We start from the raw sequence: 21,470 nt of genomic DNA, 5'->3' as shown, positions 1-21,470 counted from the left end.
ACCAATATTTTGGTCATTATGAAAGCAAACAGTTAATTCCCTTTTCATACCGTGCCCATAACCCACAAGAGTATAATCTCAAAAAGAATAAAAGATACATACTAGTCCTCACAGTGAGGGAAATGATCATAAAAAGAACTACTGGTATTTTTAAATTTAGATCTTCTTAGACTGAAAAAGATATGAAACTCCTTCACTTTGAAAGTGATAAGTGAATTCAATTGTTCCCAAACGTATGATGCTAGAAACTAAACTAGTTTTCTGGAAGCTGCCAGGGAAGTGAACTGCCTGGCAGGGAGGTGATCTTTAAAAGTAGGAAGCAGGACTCGGGAAGAGAAAAAAAGTGTGGTGAAGTGGGAGTTTAATGACCCCCAAAATATTACCAGACAAGGAGAGAGTCTAGAGCTCCATAACTTCTTGGACAATTTAAGAGAAATCATTCTTAGGAAATTAACAGTTCCATATATTTATAGAACTGGAGTAGGGAGGATCCCAGAGGAATGCAGACTTGGACAATAACAAGGGATGAACAAACAACAAAAGCTTATTGGGAGATAGACCTTTCATGGCATACATCCTGGATAATCAGCTGAAGAACAGCATCATAACACTAACATAACCAGTTAAGGTATCCCTGACCTTGAAAAACTAAATCCCCCAAGCATATCTCTCTCTTAAATCCAGTATACCTTATCTGCATGGATATCCCTTCAGTCTGATAATTGGTCTTTAAAAAAAGATATGTATAAGAATAATATTCTTGGACTAAAGACCAAACTGCAAGCAGACAAATGTGACTGTACTGAGCCACTGATTAAGAAGAGAGCTTTGTAAATCTGAAAATCTATCAGAGCTCCAGTATAGAGACTTAGGGTATGGCTACACTTACAGTTTTGCAGCGCTGGTAGTTACAGCTGTGTTAGTACAGCTGTGTAGGGCCAGCGCTGCAGTGTGGCCACATTTACAGCACTTGCAGCGCTGTTGGGAGTGGTGCATTGTGGGCAGCTATCCCACAGAGCACCTCGTCCCATTTTGGCACTGTGGCTTGTGGGAAGGGGAAGGAAGTGTGCGGGTCTTTCCGCTTCCTGTTCCAACGCCCCGTGGTGCTTTGCTACACATTCCAAGCAGTTTGGCGGCATTGTGATTCTGCAGCGCGATTTCTGCGGTTTTTGTTATAAATGGAGCCTGAGCTGCTGAGGACCTTGCTGATGAATGTTGCCAGCACATCACGCATGGCAGTGGAGCTATTCTTTCAGCTGCAAAGTGAGAGTGACAGTGAGAGTGAGGAGTCAGACGATGATATTGAATCGCCTGACGGTGAAGACACTAAATTGCTTGTGGCAGCAACAGACGTGCTCAGCACTGTGGAACGGCGCCTTTGGGCTCGGGAAACCAGCACTCAGTGGTGGGATCACATCGTCCTGCAATCTTGGGATGACGAGCAGTGGCTGCAGAACTTTCAGATGAGAAAAGCCACTTTCATGGCACTGTGTGAGGAGCTCGCCCCTACCCTGCGGGGTAGGGACACGAGATTGAGAGCTGCCCTGCCAGTGGAGAAGCGGGTGGCTATTGCAATCTGGAAGCTGGCAACTCCAGACTGCTTCAGATCGGTGGCGAACCAGTTTGGAGTGGGAAAGTTTACCGTTGGAATGGTGCTGATGCAAGTTTGCACAGCCATTAATCACACCCTGCTAAGAAGAACTGTGACTCTTGGGAACGTGCAGGACATTGTGGATGGCTTTGCAGAAATGGGTTTCCCTAACTGTGGAGGGGCAATAGATGGGATGCATATTCCTATTCTGTCACCACCCCACCTGGCATCAGAGTACGTTAATCGCAAGGGGTATTTCTCCGTGGTTCTGCAAGCGCTTGTGGATCACCGTGGGCGTTTCACTGACATTTACTCAGAATGGCCTGGAAAGGTGCACGATGCACGCATCTTTCGGAACAGTTCCCTGTTCAGGAGGCTGAGGGCCAGGACTTTTTTCCCAGACCGGAAGATCACAGTAGGGGACATCGAAATGCCCACTGTGATCCTTGGAGACCCTGCTTACCCATTAATGCCATGGCTCATGAAACCGTATACAGGGAAGGTTGACAGGAGCAAGGACCGGTTCAACTACAGGCTGAGCCGGTGCAGAATGACTGTGGAGTGTGCTTTTGGCCGTTTGAAAGCACGCTGGTGCTGTCTTTATGGGAAGCTAGATTTGGTGGAAAGCAGCATCACCGCTGTTATATCCGCGTGCTGTACCCTCCATAATATTTGTGAAGGGAAGGGTGAAACATTCAGTGAGGAATGGACTTCCGAGGTTCGACGCCTAGAGGATGAGTTTGCTCAGCCAGAGAGCAGGGCTAATAGGGAGGCCCAGGAAAGGGCTTCAAGGATTAGGGATGCTTTAAGGGAGCAATTTGATGCTGAGAGCCAACAGTAATGTTTGGTGCATTTGATGTGCTTTGCTGTACCTTGGGGTACAATATTTACCACTTCCAGCAATAATATAACGTAGTGAAAAAGAAAAAAAATCCTTTATTCAACATACAGTACATAAAAGGCAAGGGGGTTGGGGTGGTGGACTGTACATTCACAGGTTTGAATATGTCCTATTTTGATCACTATTCAATGTCTGCTGCACTTCAGGATTACTATGCTGCAGGGTAATGGGGGTGGAGTGAACAGGATAAGAATTATAGTTATCAGGGCTGGTAGGTGATCATACAGGTGTTGGGGGCAGCTGGGGGTAATAAGAAACTGGCTGCTGGAGAAAGTTGTTTTGTGGAAATACTGGGGAACAAGAAAGAGGGCTTTGGGTTACAATGGTACAAATTTGTCTGCATGGCTACGAGAGACTCGAAAGACTCAGTTTGGTGAGCCAGGAGGCTTATCATCTTCTTTGTGGTTTTTTTGGCAGACAATTCCTTTCTCCTGCGTTCTGTTTGCCTCCATTCATGTACACTCTGTCTCCATTCATACATTTTCTCTCTCCATTCCTGTGTCTTCCTACTTTCTCTGTTGTAGTGACTCATAACTGATTTGATCAATTCCTCTTTTGATTTTCTGGGACTTCGTCTCAAGTTCTGCAATCTACGTGAGGCCGGTGATCCGGCTGCATTAGTCAAGGTCACTAGAAAAAAGAGAGAGATAGAACCATGTAATACACAGAGGCTACATTGTTTATTATCACACAGTGAAGGACTTTTTAGACTTTTGGTGGCATCCTTCTCACATACCTCACATAACACAGAGAGGGCAGGGAAGCTAAAGTCATGGTGAGCAATGGGGTAAGTGGTTTTCCCCCGAGTTCCCCTTGGGAGTGGGAATTGACCGATGGGTCACTGGGGTTTATCTGCAATGGGTACAGGAGGTAGCTGGTGTCCTGAAGAGGGGACAGTAGTGAACAGGAAGGTGGCAAGCTGCTTGGGGGGGGGGGGGTTGGGCTTTGGTACGCGTTCACGCCGTTCTGCTGGTGGTGGGGGGGGGAGGGACGCACCGCAGTGCTGGATGCCTACTTGGAGGGGGGTGCATAACACCGGAGCACACCGCGTGGCTAGCTACGTGCTGGGAGGGGGGGGTAAAACAACAGAGCGCAATGGGCTGGGGAAACGCGAACCTGGCGCCCTGCACTCAAGTATCCCTAAATTCTCAACAGGGTTTCCTACTGCCAGACATATCACTGCTACGTGTTACCTGGGAAGAGAGGGAGGGTCTTCTACAGCAATGTGGATACCGCCCTGGCCCCGATGCAGCTTGCCTGTGTGCAGCCATGGTCCCCCCACCCCTCGCTGCACAGTGGATCGGACGAGTTAGCCTGACCGGGACAAGGACCACGGTGGCTCTCCCGATCAACTTGAGAAAGCAAATTGCAAACGCTCTGGCTGCAACTTTTCAAGAGATTACCGAGGCATATTACAGAGACATGATAGAGCAAATCAACGGGTTATTCCACGTTTAGGCATGCATGCAGGCAGCCATAACCCAAACCCTCCTCTCCCAAAACATAAAAATCTGCTTACCCGGAGCACGATCCTCAGTTTCTTCCTCACCATCAACTTCCTGCTGCTGCGACTGGCTAGCCTCCTCCTGGCTTGAGAAGAGCTCCTGGCTGCCTCCCTCTACGCCAGTAGCCTCACTGTCGCCTTCCTCTACACCCTCCCCCACTTCTCCCTGCTCTGAACTCTCCATCGTGGTCCTCAGATGGGTGTGACCCCACTGCCAAAGTATGGCATCCAGCTCCTGGTAAAAACGGCAGGTTGTGGGGGGAGCTCTGGGCGGCGATTTCCCTCACGAGCTTTGCAGTAAGCACTCCTCAGCTCTTTTATTTTGACCCTACACTGCAATGCGTCCCGTTCATGGCCCCTTCTCATCAAGGACTGCGATATCTGCCCATAGGTATCATAATTTCTCCTTCTGGAGCGCAGCTGTGCTTGCACAGCCTCCTCTCCCCAAACACTTATGAGGTCCTGCAGCTCTGCATTGGTCCATGCTGGGGCTCGTTTGGTGCGTGGAGGCATGGTCGCTGAGTGATTGATTGAGTAATTGCACTCCACACCTGGCCGAGCAAACAGGAAGGGGATTTCTAAAATTCCCGGGGCATTTAAAGGAGGGGTCAGGTGAGCCCAGGACAGTGGAGTTTGCATGATTACCAGAGAGGCTTCTAAGGTATGCTGGGATACCTACTTATGCCACGGAGGTCAATAAAAACGCTGGTGGGTGTCTACATTTGCTGACCAGCGCTGGATCACCAGCGCTGGATCCTCTACACCCGAGGCTCGACCGGGTGTACAGCCAGCGCTGCAACCAGGGAGTTGCAGCGCTGGCCATGCTGTGCAAGTGTGTACACATCCTAAGTTGCAGCGCTGTAATCCCCTCACCAGCGCTGCAACTCTGTAGTGTAGCCAAGGCTTTAGGCTGCGTCTACACTGCCACTTTCAGCAAAAAAACTTTAGTCATTTGGGGGTGTGAAAAGACTCCCCCTCGAGCGACAAAAGTTTTAGCATGGATACAGACAGTGCTTTATCACCAGGAGTCAACTATCCCCTTGTTCGACGTGGTTATTTTTTAAATCACTGGAGAGCTCTCCCCCAGCTGCCGCGGCCACGATGTAATGTGGGCAGTGAAGACATACTCAGAGACAGATACACCTCTACCTTGATATAACGCTGTCCTCCAGAGCCAAAAAAATCTTACCATGTTATAGGTGAAACCACATAATATCGAAATTGCTTTGATCCACTGGAGTGTGCAGGCCTACTCCCCCAGAGCGCTGCTTTACCACGTTATATCTGAATTCGTGTTACATTGAGTCACATTATATAGGGGTAGAGGTGTATTCCTTGGCTTTGTGGTGATCATAAAGGCCTTTACTACCCATGACAAAGATGCTACATCAAGGCAGAGCCATACATTTAATGGGGATCCTACAATGCCCTCACAAAGTACAATGTCACAGGCCTTGGTGCAGATTTTCCTGATCAAAACTAGGCTGCAAACAGCCACCAGACTCAGTGGCCTGCAACCATTTTTGTTTTCTAAAAGAAATAATAAGATTGAGCGTTAGCATCATAAAAGATGAAAGTGAACTTCTAGTACCGATAACATTTATTGCCAAGCAATTTGACATCAGAAGCAATTTCCTTTTTCTAATCAGCACCAAGGCCATGGAACTAAGAATAAGAAAAGCAGTTAAGGATTCAACACCACCAAAAATATTCTTGTGTGTTCAGATACTGACTACTACAGACCAACAGACTGTCAGAAGTATGCATGTCAGAATAATCCAACTAATCAGAGACCCTTTTGTGAAAAATAAAAAATCAGCCACGCTTAAGAATTCTCCAATCATCACAAGCAACAACAATAATTAACACAATATTCTATCTAATAAGACTAAAGATAAGAAACTAAAAAGGCAAACATGGAAAAGACATACACTTCTACCTCGATATAAGGTGGGTTTGCATACAAGGTGGTAAAGCTCTGACACGCTGCTCTGAGCACTGTGGTAAGGGTGCTGGGCCAGGTTGGGGCCGAGGGGTTCGATAAGGGGCAGAGGGTCTCGGGGGCGGTCAGGGGCTCCTCCTACCAGGGTTTGGGGGGCAGGTGCTGTGAGAGGGCACCTTTGGGGATCCAAAGGTCCCAGACTGGCCTAGGGGATTAGCGGGGGGCTGGGAGCAGCCCACTTTGCTTCCCTCGCCCCAGCCCCAGCCGTGTCGCTCACCAACAGCGGCAGAAGCAGAGCAGCCCGGCCCCAGCCCGCCAGCTTCCAACTGTAGCACTCCGCTTCCTGCTGCAGGTGAGTATGGGGGGGGGGGCATCCTTTCCCCAACCTCCCTGCACTCATCGGCAGCGGGAAACAGAGCGCCACGGCTGGGAGGTGGCAGAGTGGAGTGGGCTGGGGCTGGGCTGCTCCACTTCCCGCCGCTGCCTATGAGTGCCTGTCAGGGAGTGTGGGGGGATAAGAGTCGGAGCTGTCATGGGACGGGGCAGTTGGGTAGGGGGTGGGGTCCTGGGGGTGATTGGGGATGGGAGTCTCTGGAGGGAGTGGTCAGGGAACAAGCAACGTGTGGGGCCAAAGCAAGTTTGATATAACGCGGTCACACTTATAATGCAGTGAGATTTTTTTGTCTCCCAAGGACCGCGTCATATTGGGGCAGAGGTGTATAAAAACCCACAAGCCTGTCAGATCTCCAGCCTCCAGTAGGTGATTTTAGGTTTTAGTACTTCTCCAGGATGCTTGTATAACTAAGTTTTTTAATTTAAGTATTAAGGATACAGTTTTCCGTGTCCCCTTGATGGTATGTTGGATGCCCACAGCACTGAAGCAGAGAAGGAGATTTACATTTTAAAGTTTTCATTTTTGATACAAATCGAAATACAGGGGAGTGTATTTCATCTGAAAGTTAGGCAACATTAATGGCAAACAGAGAAAAATAATTGCAGTAATTAGGAAGTTAGCTTGCATTAATAAAAACTCTTCTAGAAAATAATCAATACAAATTGTTTTTTTAAAACAATTTTGCCTATGAAGATTTTAGGAAAAAAACAAACACAAATAAACTTTCCTACCTTCATTCCATTCACTAAAAGCTCTCACAGAAAACTTCTGACCATCCATTGTGAAAAATTCTCTATGAGCAAGAGCTTTTCCCCCAGTGCTATGATTTTCATAGTCTCTCACAGATTCATTACAGGAGGAATTTCCACCACCTATAACACCAACTAAAGCCCAGGCTTGCCTGCAAAAAAAAAAAAAAAAAAACCACAAAATCCACTTAAATTAAATTCTTTGCAAATAGACACTGTATACAAGAAACATTTATTCTTTTGCTTCTTTAAAAATATAATCCCATAATGCAATAGAAGAACAGGACCTCCTTACGTAAGAGATAATGGTTGAAAATATTTGGTGGTTCCCATATGCAGGCTGGAAAGTGCTCAACACTCATTTCTACTCCCCCCGGCCTTCTTCTCTTCTTTCTTTATATTTTTTAGGATTCCAGATTTCAGAAAATATTGTTAATACTTTGCCCAGTGTCCTCAAAGTATTTTACAAACCACAAGATCATGTAATAAGTGTTATTTTGTGCATAAAACAAAGTACAGAGAGATTCAGACCTTGTCTACACTAAAGAATACTTGCTAAAGTTTCCCGCTATGGTAGTGCTAGAGTATAGCAGTTAAGGCTTTCAGAGAAACCTGCTCTAATCAGCCTGGAGACCTGTCTATATAGTGCCAAATCCACTATTGAAACTGAACTTGCAGTATTAACAGGGGGAAGTTTTTAGCTAAATGTATACATATACAGTACATACACTTTACACTGACACCCCCAAATGACTTGTCCAAGACCACAATGAGTCAAACAGGAGACTGAAACAGAAGCCGAGATTTCTACGCTCTACTTCGCCACTTTCACTACATATCATCTCAAATAAATATGCTTTTCTTCATCGTTAACCCCTGCCTTTCTTCATGTGTTCTGCCCTTTAATCAAAACTGGGGTTTGACTTATTGGAATTTATAAGCACAATTATTTTGAGATTCCTCTCTTCCTCACTACACCCCTACATACTCCAATCAGAGCCACCTGAATCAAATTTTCCAGTAATTTTTTTTTTTAAAGAGTATTGCAAGCTATTGAAATTGGAGTATGATGTTGTACATAGCGAAACCTATTAAAAAGGGATAACATTTTAGTAAACATTCACTGTTCCATGCTATTTTTATTACTTGCATAGTTAGCACTCTCAATCATCGGTTTGAGACAAAAAATCCTATTGTAGCTCTGAGACTCAAATCAAGCATGGTCACATCACTAAGGCCATATCTACATCTAAAATTTTGCAGCGCTGGTTGTTACAGCTGTATTAGTACAGCTATAGGGCCAGCGCTGCAGAGTGGCCACACTTACAGCAACCAGCGCTGCAAGTGGTGTTAGATGTGGCCACACTGCAGCGCTGTTGGGCGGCTTCAAGGGGGGTTCCGGGAACGCGAGAGCAAACCGGGAAAGGAGACCAGCTTCGCCGCGGTTTGCTCTCGCGTTCCCGGAGCCACCCAGCAAACCGCAGGGAAGGAGACCTGCTTGCTTGGGGTTCCGGGAACGCGAGAGCAAACCGGGAAAGGAGACCAGCTTCGCCGCGGTTTGCTCTCGCGTTCCCGGAGCCACCCAGCAAACCGCAGGGAAGGAGACCTGCTTGCTCAGGGTTCCGGGAACGAGAGAGCAAACCGGGAAAGGAGACCAGCTTCATTACCAGAGGCTTCCTCCTTCCACGGAGGTCAGGAAAAGCGCTGGTAAGTGTCTACATTGGATTACCAGCGCTGGATCACCAGCGCCGGATCCTCTACACCCGAGACAAAACGGGAGTACGGCCAGCGCTGCAAACAGGGAGTTGCAGCGCTGGTGATGCCCTGCAGATGTGTACACCTTCAAAGTTGCAGCGCTGTAACTCCCTCACCAGCGCTGCAACTTTCTGATGTAGACAAGCCCTAAGTCAGCAATCCTTATTCCTAGTACTACTGATTAGGTGATTAAAAATCAAAATTCTGATAAAAATAAGATATCCTATTCTACCAAACAGAATCTGTGCCAGCCAGTCAGCTTGCTGGATGGCCAATCATTCACAATGAAAGGCAAAAATTAAAACCTTCAACCCAGACACTAGTTTATTCATAAGCATACACTTTTTTTTTTTAAAAAAAGTATTTTTACAGATTAAATCCCATAACTGCTGTATTCTAGTCTAATCACAATGATGCAAAGAATGTTACACTGAACATGTCTTTCTATAGCCTCACTATCCAAGTCAAAATAAGCATTTAACAGAAAGTACATTCAAAGAGATACTGTCAGACTGAAGATCTCTTATTTTGAGTGGGAGTGAAGTCATCTTAACTTTGCCTTTTTTTTTTTTTTTAAACTGACATGAGACATGAGTGACTATTACTTGTGAGTGCCAGCAGAAGAGACATGGACTGTCACTGTCTTCTGCCACTGGGACAATGGGAAATAGAATTTTATTAGGAAGAAGGGAGTCTCAGCCTACCTGTGAAAGCGGCCAGGAATCAAGAAGGGGAGGAATGGGGGGAAACCTCCTGCTCCCTCCCCGCACATGAGGTAGGGAATTTCTCAATTTCAGATGAACAAATGCTGAGGCAAAAGAGGAGGTACAACCCTCCCCCCTCCTGCACACCTCAGGTCATGGGACAGATCTGGGCACCCTGAATCCGAGGGGTCCTCCTCCAATCACTTCATGCTCACAAGAGATGTAGGATCCCAGGTGTTTGTCTACACAAGGGCACAACCAACCTTTGACTGAGTTTCTACTGTATCCAGGGGACTGGTGCATATTATGGTATGCTCTACCGCCCCCACATTTGCTGATCCTATAAAAACTTCTGAGGCTAGAATCCAGACTTAGGAAAGCCTCCCAGTCCCAGGTGACTAGATCCTTCTCTGAGGTTCAGAGGATTCTTTCTTGCAGGAAAGCCCTTTAAAAGGCACCCAAGTCACAAGGATATTTCTAGGACAATAAACACTAAATGGTATTTTGTCAAGGCAAGAAGTTGGAACCCTGACATTTTTCCTGAACTGCTGAAGCAGAGGGAGCATAATAGCCCAAGTCTGAATATGGAGACGTGACGGTGGGAGGGAGAGGGGGCACAAAGCCACAAAACCAAAGACATACTATTGACTTACTATTAGATAAATATTTTAACAATAAATTTATTATTCTAACAAACCCCAATGCAAGCTGGAGATTAGGTTCCACTCAAGCTATCACAAAAAGAGGAACAGACACAGCTGGAGACTCAAAGATTTTATATCCTTGGCTTTCGAATGCACACACCCTAATAGACTACAACACACTTTCAAACAGGTTCCACTACCAAGTGGCCAGGAATGGGATTGTGATCTGTAGAGATCACATTATGAAGAAGTTTGAGATGCCAAGCAGATGCTGTGTCAAAATATTGGTTTCTTATTAATTGCCAGAGGGAAAAAAAAAGTGCTGACAACAGAAGAATGCAGCAGCTGTCTGTATCATTTTTTACTCTCTTTTCTATGAGGCAGGGAAGAAGTTAAGTTTGTTTGGTCTGATTAGGACCCCTTTTTTGAATTTGGTTTCTAATTTGTCACTTTTTATCCCAGAGCTGTTAGTCACATGCATCAGATGCCAACACCTGCTTTTGATTTGTGCACTTAAAAGAGAGACAAATTCTGAAAACATGCACTAGTCATACAATTATATTAAAAAAGTTAAGATTGGTACACTAGAGTACGTGTTAAAATTCACTACATATACACAGCTATAAGTGTTATAATAAGCACTTATAGGCCTTTACACTGTTAAATAATGTACTAACTAATCCTCCTCAATACTTCTGCAAAGGATTATCTGTAAATAAGACATTTATTTGCATACTGTACCAGCGTGCAGAGCTTTGGAGGACAGACTTAGAGTGAACAGTGTTAGATTGTGAAAAAATAGCATACTTTAAGGTTTCACAAATCCCTGTTCACAGGATTATCTACATCTAGTGGAACTAAGCGGATTTGAAGTGAAAACAAAATTAATTTACCTGTAACTCAATCCTTTGACAAGCTTACTTCCCAGAAGGTTTTGAATAGTGAATCTGGTTTCGTCCAGGAGATTTTTAGCAGCTGAATCTCCCACAGCAATAGCAACAATGCGGCCAGGATCCTGACCTTTTAAAATATCCTGAAGTCTCCTGCTTTCGTTTTGATATTCATGGGTATCAAACTTATCAACAACCAAAACTTGTGCTGTGTCCTGGTCAATCACTCTCACATTTAGCCCTCGGGAAAAATTCCTTTCAAATGCATAAGAACCAGAGGCCAGCCCTGAGGAATATACAGTCTTGGACAGCAAAGTCCATGATAACTTCTGAGTCCCATGCAATTCCAGTGTTCCATCAGAGCCAACACCAATAAACTTTTTGCCAAATGTTGGCACATGATCACCTTCATCTGATTTGCCATACAAGATTATAGTTGCTTTGGATTTATAGCGACAGTTTTGTGCTCCAATATGAAGCGCTCCACCATCCTTTATCAGGATAAAGCGAGTTTTCAAAGTGATATTTCTGGATCCATCTTTATCATCACCAAAGACAAGCAATCCTATAGGAAATAATATTTCAGTATTAAGCTATGTTTTAAAGAAACAGATTTTGCTTTAAAAAAAAAGTGCAAGCCAAACCTTGCAATAAAAAAAAAAACCAAAAAACAAAACCCTAAACATTAGTGGAAGTTAAATCATTTTGGTTTCTAAATGGATTTAGGAAAGGGAAATGGGTTTTATAGGAAGTCATATGTTAAAATCTAACTGGAACAGAATTGTAACTTCTAGTATAACGACATTCTGACAAGCCGTTTTATAGTTTTATTAAGTATAACTGCTAATCTGTTCTGAAGAACTGGTTTTTTACTTATGAAAGCTTATGCCCAAATAATCTGTTAGTCTTTAAAGTGCCACCAGACTCCTCCTTGTTTTCGACAACTCCATACAGGCATATTGCCTGCTGTGGGCAGCCTGCATGTGGTGTATGTGTGACAACCAGGGTCCAGACATCCCAAGGGGCAAAGAGAAGGTTTAAACCCCAGCAATGAACAGTTAAACAAACTGACTGCGTACTGTATTATTGTACTATAAAAAACACATCAGGTAAGGTCTTATGAAAGCTTGTAATGTACACAGGCTGTGGGTATGAATTTACATATTTGTGTATGTAGAAAACTGCTCAGTCTGTGGTGCACTTCAGCTATCTCTCAGCAGGGCAGTGAGTAGTCAAGCAGGGAGGGGCATCTCCCAAGGCTGTTGTTTATACAAAACTTGGCATCAAGAAACTATCCATTGTCCAGCCCAGGAAAAGACAATGATGGACCATTAGGGTTAAGGGAAAGACAGTGAGACAATTTGAAACTGAAAAGAACATCCTGGCTCCCCACACTGATTAGCCATGAGTCACCACCATGGGCGGAGGAGTGGGGGATTAAAGAAGCCTTTTAAAAAGAAGGCTTTGAATTGAGGGTTTTTTAATCCAGAATTTGGGGGACAGACTGAAGGGGGAATAGCTTTTGGTGGTGAGGGAGAATTGCTTTAAGGCAATGGGTAACTCTTGTTAGAAAAGGGATTTTATCTTTAATATGAATGTGCAAAAAGCCTGGAGGTTGCCTCTTTATGTTGATTTTCCATGTGACTTGTATATGTCTGCCTTCCCCTACTAATTCATCTTTGAATCTGCATTTGTTTTATCCCAGGCAGGTTGCTGCTGTGCAAACTGTGTGGAGTGCATATGCCTAGGGAAGCAGAGAACAGTTTCAGGCCTTCAAGGGTGACGAGCCACAGGGAAACAGCCTGAGTGTCCAGTAATTAAGAATTTGAGGAACAGGTATTTGGGAAAATTCAGGACTGGAAGAGCTGTTGGTGTCACCTTGTAAAGAGTAACTAGGCTGGTGAGACCTTTTGTTTGTGAGCTGGCTACTGGGTGTCAGGCAACGGAACTTAAGCTGCACAGCACAAAGTCCCCCAAAATTTACAAGACAGGCAATGACAGAACCTCTGACTGATCTGTTTAGTCCCCAAAACATCACAACATATTATTCTTAACACACCGAGATACACTACAGAGCCTAAGCATGTTACCAGTAGAGATGCAAAAGAGATAAGCAAGTTTTATGTCATTTTGTGCAAAAATGTCAGTCATTTAGCACTAGACAATTTCACAACTCAAAGTGGTCATTTTCATATTGAAACAATCCAAGATTTTAAAAGTGTACATTTTCAGTGCAAAAGTATTTGTTGGAATGATGTTCAATTCTGAACTTTCCTAAAAGAACAGAACCATCAGAGTAAAAGAGCCCCATTTTTTAAAAAGTACAAATGCTAATTTTTTCACTAAATATTTCAAATGAAACGCAAATAATGTTCTCACATTTCATTGCAGGGTTTCTGCACACATTACTAATGAAGAAGAGCAAGTGTTTTGATAACACCTATAATGGGGGAAAGGGAAGTATATGTTTGTTTGCATATGCCAGCTTCCCTCCTCACCCAGCACTGTCACACGCACCTACACCTGTCTAATGTGCTTTGGACATAAATCAGAAACATGTTAAAAATGGGACATAACAGTTGATTGAAGCACATGGCTTGTTTTGCCATTACACACCTCCATCCTGTATGACTATAGAGTGCACTGTAGCATCCATATTCAGACGAAACAAATCTCCCTTTTTGATGATAACTCTCTTTCCAGTATCTTGTCCAGGGTTCCAATTCTGAAGACGAGGGTTCTGATCTGGACAATTCTCTGCAATAACCAACTCAATTTAAAACACCACCACAAACACATTAAGAAAAGACATTGCCATATAAAGTCAAAAAACACAAATCAGGGGTTGTCCTCCCTCTACAGCAACACGAAGGTTTCATTCGTTAGGAACAAGTGGGTATACGGCATATGATATTTCTTTTTCAAATTAGATGGAATGGGATCAGAAATAATGGATGACCTTGTTTCTTTCTGTTTTCCTAAATTTACCATAGAAGATACTGCAGTTAGTTGCATCACGGTTCAAAGTTACGCAGCAAAAACAGTGACAGGATATGTGAAGGCTGACTAAGCTTTAGCAGAAAGAATGTATTCTTGTTCTTAAACTGAGCCACTTAGCGCACATTACAAAATGCTCTTGCCAAAAGGGCACCAATCATTTAGATACCAAGGTGACCTGTATGCTATCAGCTAAAGTTACAAAAACCTAGAATTCTCTTCTCTCAACAATTGGGTTAAGATTGTTAAAATAGCTGCCTACTGCAGCAGTAGAGACTGGCTTCTTCATAGCACGGGGGTGGGGAGACAGAGGCCATGTCTACATCTAAAATTTTGCAGCGCTGGTTGTTACAGCTGTATTAGTACAGCTGTATAGGGCCAGCGCTGCAGAGTGGCCACACTTACAGCAACCAGCGCTGCAAGTGGTGTTAGATGTGGCCACACTGCAGCGCTGTTGGGCGGCTTCAAGGGGGGTTCCGGGAACGCGAGAGCAAACCGGGGAAGGAGACCAGCTTCGCCGCGGTTTGCTCTCGCGTTCCCGGAGCCACCCTGCAAACCGCAGGGAAGGAGAACCGCTTGCTCGGGGTTCCGGGAACGAGAGAGCAAACCGGGAAAGGAGACCAGCTTCGCCGCGGTTTGCTCTCGCGTTCCCGGAGCCACCCTGCAAACCGCAGGGAAGGAGACCTGCTTGCTCGGGGTTCCGGGAACGAGAGAGCAAACCGCGGCGAAGCTGGTCTCCTTCCCCGGCTTGCTCTCTCGTTCCCGGAACCCCGAGCAAGCGGTTCTCCTTCCCTGCGGTTTGCAGGGTGGCTCCGGGAACGAGAGAGCAAACCGGGAAAGGAGACCAGCTTCGCCGCGGTTTGCTCTCGCGTTCCCGGAGCCACCCTGCAAACCGCAGGGAAGGAGAACCGCTTGCTCGGCGGTTCGGGGAACGAGAGAGCAAACCGGGAAAGGAGACCAGCTTCGCCGCGGTTTGCTCTCGCGTTCCCCGAACCACCCTGCAAACCGCAGGGAAGGAGACCTGCTTGCTCGGGGTTCCGGGAACGAGAGAGCAAACCGGGAAAGGAGACCAGCTTCGCCGCGGTTTGCTCTCGCGTTCCCGGAGCCACCCTGCAAACCGCAGGGAAGGAGACCTGCTTGCTCGGGGTTCCGGGAACGAGAGAGCAAACCGGGAAAGGAGACCAGCTTGATTACCAGAGGCTTCCTCCTTCCACGGAGGTCAAGAAAAGCGCTGGTAAGTGTCTACATTGGATTACCAGCGCTGGATCACCAGCGCTGGATCCTCTACACCCCAGACAAAACGGGAGTACGGCCAGCGCTGCAAACAGGAAGTTGCAGCGCTGGTGGTGCCCTGCAGATGTGTACACCTTCAAAGTTGCAGCGCTGTAACTCCCTCACCAGCGCTGCAACTTTCTGATGTAGACAAGCCCAGAGACTGGAGACACACTCTCTAAAGCATCTGGAAAAGGGAGATATTGGGGGCAAGAGGGCAAACACAATAGATGCCAAGACTAACAGACCAGCACCCAGTGTTGGAACAATGGTTGGATGGTTCCATGTTAATGGAATTAATCCACGTAGCCTTCTCACTTCACCTTCAGAGACAATCAAAAGGGAATTTATTTTCAGAAAATAGACGGGCATGTAAGAATAGACAATTGTAAACACACCATCTAAGGAAGTAGGACAGCCACTCCGTAATGAAGTAGTATCTATTCATCTCATCTTTACTGTGATCATTAGAATTTCTGATTTATATTTTGTAACTTATTTAATACCATACTCTCACTTCAATCCTTTTCTACACTGTGAATTCATATCAATCCTTTTCACAGGAGCCAAGATTTGACTGAGAAAAAGAGTAACACAATTAAATATGTAAATACATGTCCAGAAGAAGCCTAAGGGATAATATAAACTCTACAAGAAAACAAAAGGAAGGAAACATCAGGGCAGGAGAGAGTTTTTAGGGTGGTCCAAAGTAGTGATGATATAAAACTCAACAAATGAATTTGAGCTAAATAGCAGGAAGCATTTCCTTAATAGTAATATCTGCTAGACTGTTGATTAATCTCCAAAGGAAATGGAAGCCCCATTATTTCAGAATTGGGCTGTAGAAAACTGTAGGGAAAACACACTGCCAGGGGCACCAAAGGGAAATGTAATAAAATGATCTAATGAGATAGTAAATTTACTATAAATTCTATGAAAAGAGCTATAAAGTGCAATGCTAAGGACTGTAACTCCAGTGCAGATATAAGAAAGAGGGAGATGAGAGCGCAATTCTAAAATTGAACGTTTTAGAATCTCCAATTAATTAGATGGTGACAAAGGAGATGTGAACATCACAGGCACAAAATTAAGTTCCTCTAAAATAAATATGCTTTTGAAACACAGAATATGCATCTGTTCTCTGATGATTGCGATGAAGAAAATTAAGACATTTTTCACAGCTGCAAGTGCATTGAAAATCTTCCTTGACATTCAGGACAAGGGACCACAATGAAGCACCCAGCATTTAATACTGCACAATATATCACCCTCCAAAATTATCAGTTAAGTTTTACACAGATACACTTTTCAGTATATATTCCTGTTTTCAATTATTTGCAACTTCAGCAGCTAACTATGCCAAACTAACCATTCAGGCTGAAAATTTTCCAGGCTCGGTGGTGGCTTGATTTTAAGTTTCAGCAAAAGCAATTCAACTGTTTCTGAGAACAAGTTCAAGAGAAAAAAATATGCTGTTTTTCAAACGTTAAAAAACAAAAACAAACCTTATAACTCTTTAACTGAGAAGCTTCGGAGCAATAACTTAAAATTTGGCAGAGGGCCGAGGAAGCAGGGGTGTCACCACTGTGGTCACACAGAAACCTTTCATTGTCCCCACAAAAATCTCTCAAATTTAGGGGTATACGCCTCTGCAAAAGTCACCACTTTCATATGCTCAATAGAGGCTTACAAGAGTCTGGCAGCTAAATTCTCTGAAGATTATGTCTACCCTCAGCATGATGCAGCCCAGGGCTGCAAGTGCCAAGCAGTATTTCTCTACATTTCCTCACCATTGAAGCCAAGGATCACTTGTAACATGAGACAGTGGTACCGAGAGCAGGGAGATTGTCTCTCCTTGTGCTCTCACTGGTCTCCTTTGCTGTATTAAAACAGCCTGACTAGAACATAGAGTGAGAGGAGCAATGAGGAGGGCAAAAGCAGAGAGGGACAAGCTGGAAGGATAGGACAGCAAGGGACAAGCTCATGGTGGGACATGCTAGAGGGGAAGGGTCTAACCACTACACCACACTGCCCTCACCCCCAAAACTTGGAATTCAACTCAGGGTTCCCAAGTCTCACTGTTTCTCTATTAAAGAGGTGTGAAAACTATTGAAAAAATGGGCATCTCCTCTCACTTCTAATATTCATAGATGATACCTGCCTACTACTTCTACCAGTTACTCCATTAGCTCAAGTGGTAGACACGAGTCTTTGCTGTGGATATAGATTCCAATCCTGCTGAAAAACTATGAGGAGGAGGAAGGGATGCAGATTTCAGCATGATTCCACATGACAGAATGTTTTTGTTTTTTGTTTTTTTTAAACGGGGTGTAAGCATAAGTATTTCCTTTAGATAGATACTTGGAAAATTCCAGTCAATGTGTCATTTATTTTAAGACACACAGAACAAATTTAGGCAGGCAGAATGTAACTAGCTGTATTGGAAATGACCTAAATTCCAGGATTAATACTTCTGCTCTTGTAAAGAGAGCAATGAGATCTCTAATAATGCAAGTAGTCAGGACCTGGTTTAGGTCTCATCAAAAGACGACTGGACCAAGGAATCTAGTGCTCACTACGATATTAATGAACTGATTAAAGTAGAACTCAGAGAATAGTGCCACCTACTGAATCAACACCTCTTCCTACAACACCTTGCTTTTCCTTGGAAGTCTGCCAAGTACTGATCAGGCACAACTCTATTTAGGGTGCAAAATTCAACCCAGTTCAAAAGTCTGATGAAGGAATGGCTACAAATCAAATAAGTGTCATCTTGAAACAGTCATGACACAAAAGCACACTAAACTTCACAATTTTACAGATTTTAAGGCAAGAAGGGATCATTATGATAATCTAATCTGACCTAATCTGTATAGCCCAACCCAAATAAATTTACCTAGTGAACTCTTCAACAAATCCATTGCTTTTTAGAGCCTCCACTTTACAAAGTCTCCCAATCTAGATTTTAAAACACTTCTCAAGTCACCTCCTCCTAACCTTCTCTTGGATAAACTAACTAGATTGAGCCTCTTAAATTTTTCACTGTAAGGCAGATTTTCCTAGAATTTGAATAATTCTTGAGGCTCTTTTTGAACCCTTTCCAATATCTTTTTTTGAAGGGTTGACACCAGAACTGAATTACAATGGGAATACCATCTCCCGACTCTCATTCAATAGTCCCCTATTTACACATCCAAGGATCCCACAGCACTGCACTGGGAGCTCACATTCAGCTGACTGTCACCTCTTTCCATGAGACAGTCCCACACCCTGTAAGAGTGGTTGACTTTTGTTGTTCTCACTTTTAGGACCTTGCTGTGACATGGACAGACTGGTCAACTGGCATATGATCCATAACAACTCCACAGGAGGTACTGAAATGATAAAGAGTCCCTGGCCATTCCCTGCAGGTAGTTATCAAAGCCATGTTAAGTACACTAGAAACTTTAATACATTTAGTTAATACTGTTAGAGAAACAAAGGGTAAATGCTAATTATATTTGTCTATGTTTACCTATATCTTGTTAGAAGTTTAACAATGTGATCTAATTAGCTTGTAGATGCTAAAATTCTGTTCCTGTCTCATAACGCTTCATTACGGAATTCTATTGATTCGGAGATCAAAAAAGGGATATTATCATTTAGAGGGGACATATGGTGTAATAATATTATTGTCCTAATTTCTCTTTGAAACTTGTAAATTCCACTTAGTGGACTACCTAAAGGTTACTTGTGTATGCATAGGAAACAGAGATTAGCTTAAAAGCAACAGTACACATTACCTATTCTTCATCCAAGAAGGGTCCTGCTGTGATTGATGGCTAGCTGCAACTATAAAGAAAGCTTTGTGCCTGATCCTTTTTAATCTCCTATCTGCTTAAACTTTGACAGGGAAAGTCTAAGCCCACAAAACTGAGGTCTCCAGGTCTAATCTGGATTAACTCTGGAATTCTCATGGAAGATTTTGAACAGACTCAGCACAGGGACTGCTAATTGGACTATAACCTTTTAAATTGATTCCAGAAGGACTCGCACAAATCAGCAGCCTTCCCATCTCTGCTATGAAACTAACCTGAGAACTTTACTCATTTGTGTATGTATATTGAACTGTTAACCATAGCAATTCTCTTCTTTCTTTTGAAGAATAGATCTTAGGTTTAGTTAATAAGAATTGGCTGTAAGTGTGCATTTGGGTGAGATCTGAAATATTCATTGACCTAGTAGGCAACATGTCTGGTCCCTGGGGATTGGCAGAACCTTAAATATGATGAATCAGGTTTTTAGTAATCTCTTGCTATATTAGACTTGGCTGTCTGGATGGGAGACAAAGGGTAGACTGTTTAAAGGACGCTGTAGCTTGACTTCTTAGTAATCAGTGTGGTAATACAGAAATGGTTTGGTTACTGGCTTGGGGAAATCTAATTATAGAATAAACCACCAGTGTGGTGGATTTTCTGCCCTATTCCTTGTAGTTAGCCCGGAATGTGGCACTCTCAGTGTGGCCCCTCCAGGCACCATGGTCACACTTGCATTTGGCTGTTTTAAAGTACATGTTGTTCAAATGAGTCCAGTTTAACACCAAGTGATCAAGGTCACATTGTACAACTGACCTGACATTTACCACCCCAATTTTTATTTTCTTCTATATCACTGAAGAAAGATACTGAATAGCACTGGGTCAAGAACTGATCTCTGTGGAACCACATCAGAAATACCACCGCTAGATGGAGGTTTGATTTCAAAAAGTAATTGTAATCAGTCATCCATTTTTGTACAGTGCTAATTTTTTTAAATCTGAATGTCCTGCAGTAAAGTCAAATGCCTTCCAAAAGTCCAAATATATTACAAGTTACCTTTACCAACAAAAATTTAATTTCATCAATTGCTTTGACAATACCCATTTTCCAAAAAAACCAAACTTATCCTCATTAATTATGCTATCATCCTTTAATTCTTTACTAACTGCATCCCCTATTAGCCATTCCAAGATTTTGCATGAAATTAATATCAAGTTTAACTACAGGACAGTTAACCAGGCCATCCTGTTTATCTTTTTTAAAATACTGGTGTATTAGCTTTTTTCCATTCCTCTGGAACTTTAACATATTTTGGAATATTGAGAAAAAACCAACATCAATGGTTCAAAGAGCTCATTTGTCAATTCTTTTAAAACTCTTGACTGCAGGTCACCTGGTACTGAGATTCAAAAATGTTTAATTTTATTATGTGCTGTGTAACATCTTTCCTAGTTATGGCTGGAATAGAAAATATTATTGCTGACCTATGAAATCATCCAGCCTCTCCCCAAATACAGAACAGAAATATCTGAACATTTCTGTCTCTTCTGCATCACTGCTGACAATTTTATCATCCCTAGCTATTAACAGATCTATAGCACCACTAAGATTTCTTTTGTTCCCAGTTAATTAAAAGTTTTCTTCTTATTGTCCTTCACCCTAAGGGCCATATACTTTTCATAGATACCTTTAGCTCTTCTTATAAATTGTCTGGTTTTAGACCTTGCTTGTTAAACTATATTCATAAGCAGTTTAACTTGTAATTATTCATTTACACAACAACTTACCATCTGGTGCATATTTTGAAGATATTCCCAAGATAACTGCCAGTGCAATAAAAAATGAAAAGCTAGAAATGCCAAAGCAAATGAGAGTATTTTTGTGTCTTTTCTTTCTGCTGGTTTCTGCTTGACGGCGCTGCTCCTCTGGTGAGAGGGCAAATGTTGCATGAGCTTCTTGTCCTGCAGATGTAAATTTGGCTGAAGTTTGGCTCTTTGGACGTGGGGGTGGACGAAGAGGAACAATTCTCCCTGGAACATAGCCAGATGATCGATGACTGCTCCCATTCTGAGGCTGAAGGAAAGCAGGGGAATTCCCCCTAGGATCAATGGCTTGCATGTTATAAGGTCACTGAAAGGGGGGGAAAAAAAATGAATATATGAAAAACAATCAGATAGTTTAGGACTATGTGTGTATCTCTCTGCTATCACTATACTGTACCAATATGTTATGGCAAATTCTGGCGACTACAACAACAGTTCAAAACATTAGTGCCTAAATGAAATAAAACTTTAACAAGAAAAAATTTGCTACAGGGAATCTAATCACTG

General features: G+C 43.4%; 1 protein-coding gene across 1 annotated transcript in view; it reads right to left on the bottom strand.

The window, feature by feature from the left end:
- CEMIP2 (cell migration inducing hyaluronidase 2) overlaps positions 1 to 21,470 on the bottom strand; it is an 80,904-nt gene that overhangs the window by 34,235 nt on the left and 25,199 nt on the right. The window contains 4 exon segments of the mRNA XM_030566980.1: positions 7,064 to 7,233; positions 11,078 to 11,639; positions 13,691 to 13,831; positions 20,928 to 21,270. Coding sequence (XP_030422840.1) covers positions 7,064 to 7,233; positions 11,078 to 11,639; positions 13,691 to 13,831; positions 20,928 to 21,258 — 1,204 coding nt within the window. The 5' untranslated portion in view covers positions 21,259 to 21,270.

Source organism: Gopherus evgoodei, chromosome 6 (assembly GCF_007399415.2).
Source record: "Gopherus evgoodei ecotype Sinaloan lineage chromosome 6, rGopEvg1_v1.p, whole genome shotgun sequence".
Taxonomy (NCBI): Eukaryota; Metazoa; Chordata; order Testudines; family Testudinidae; genus Gopherus; species Gopherus evgoodei.
Note: the sequence above shows the minus strand (reverse complement) of the source record. Positions and strands in the feature narration are given on the sequence as shown.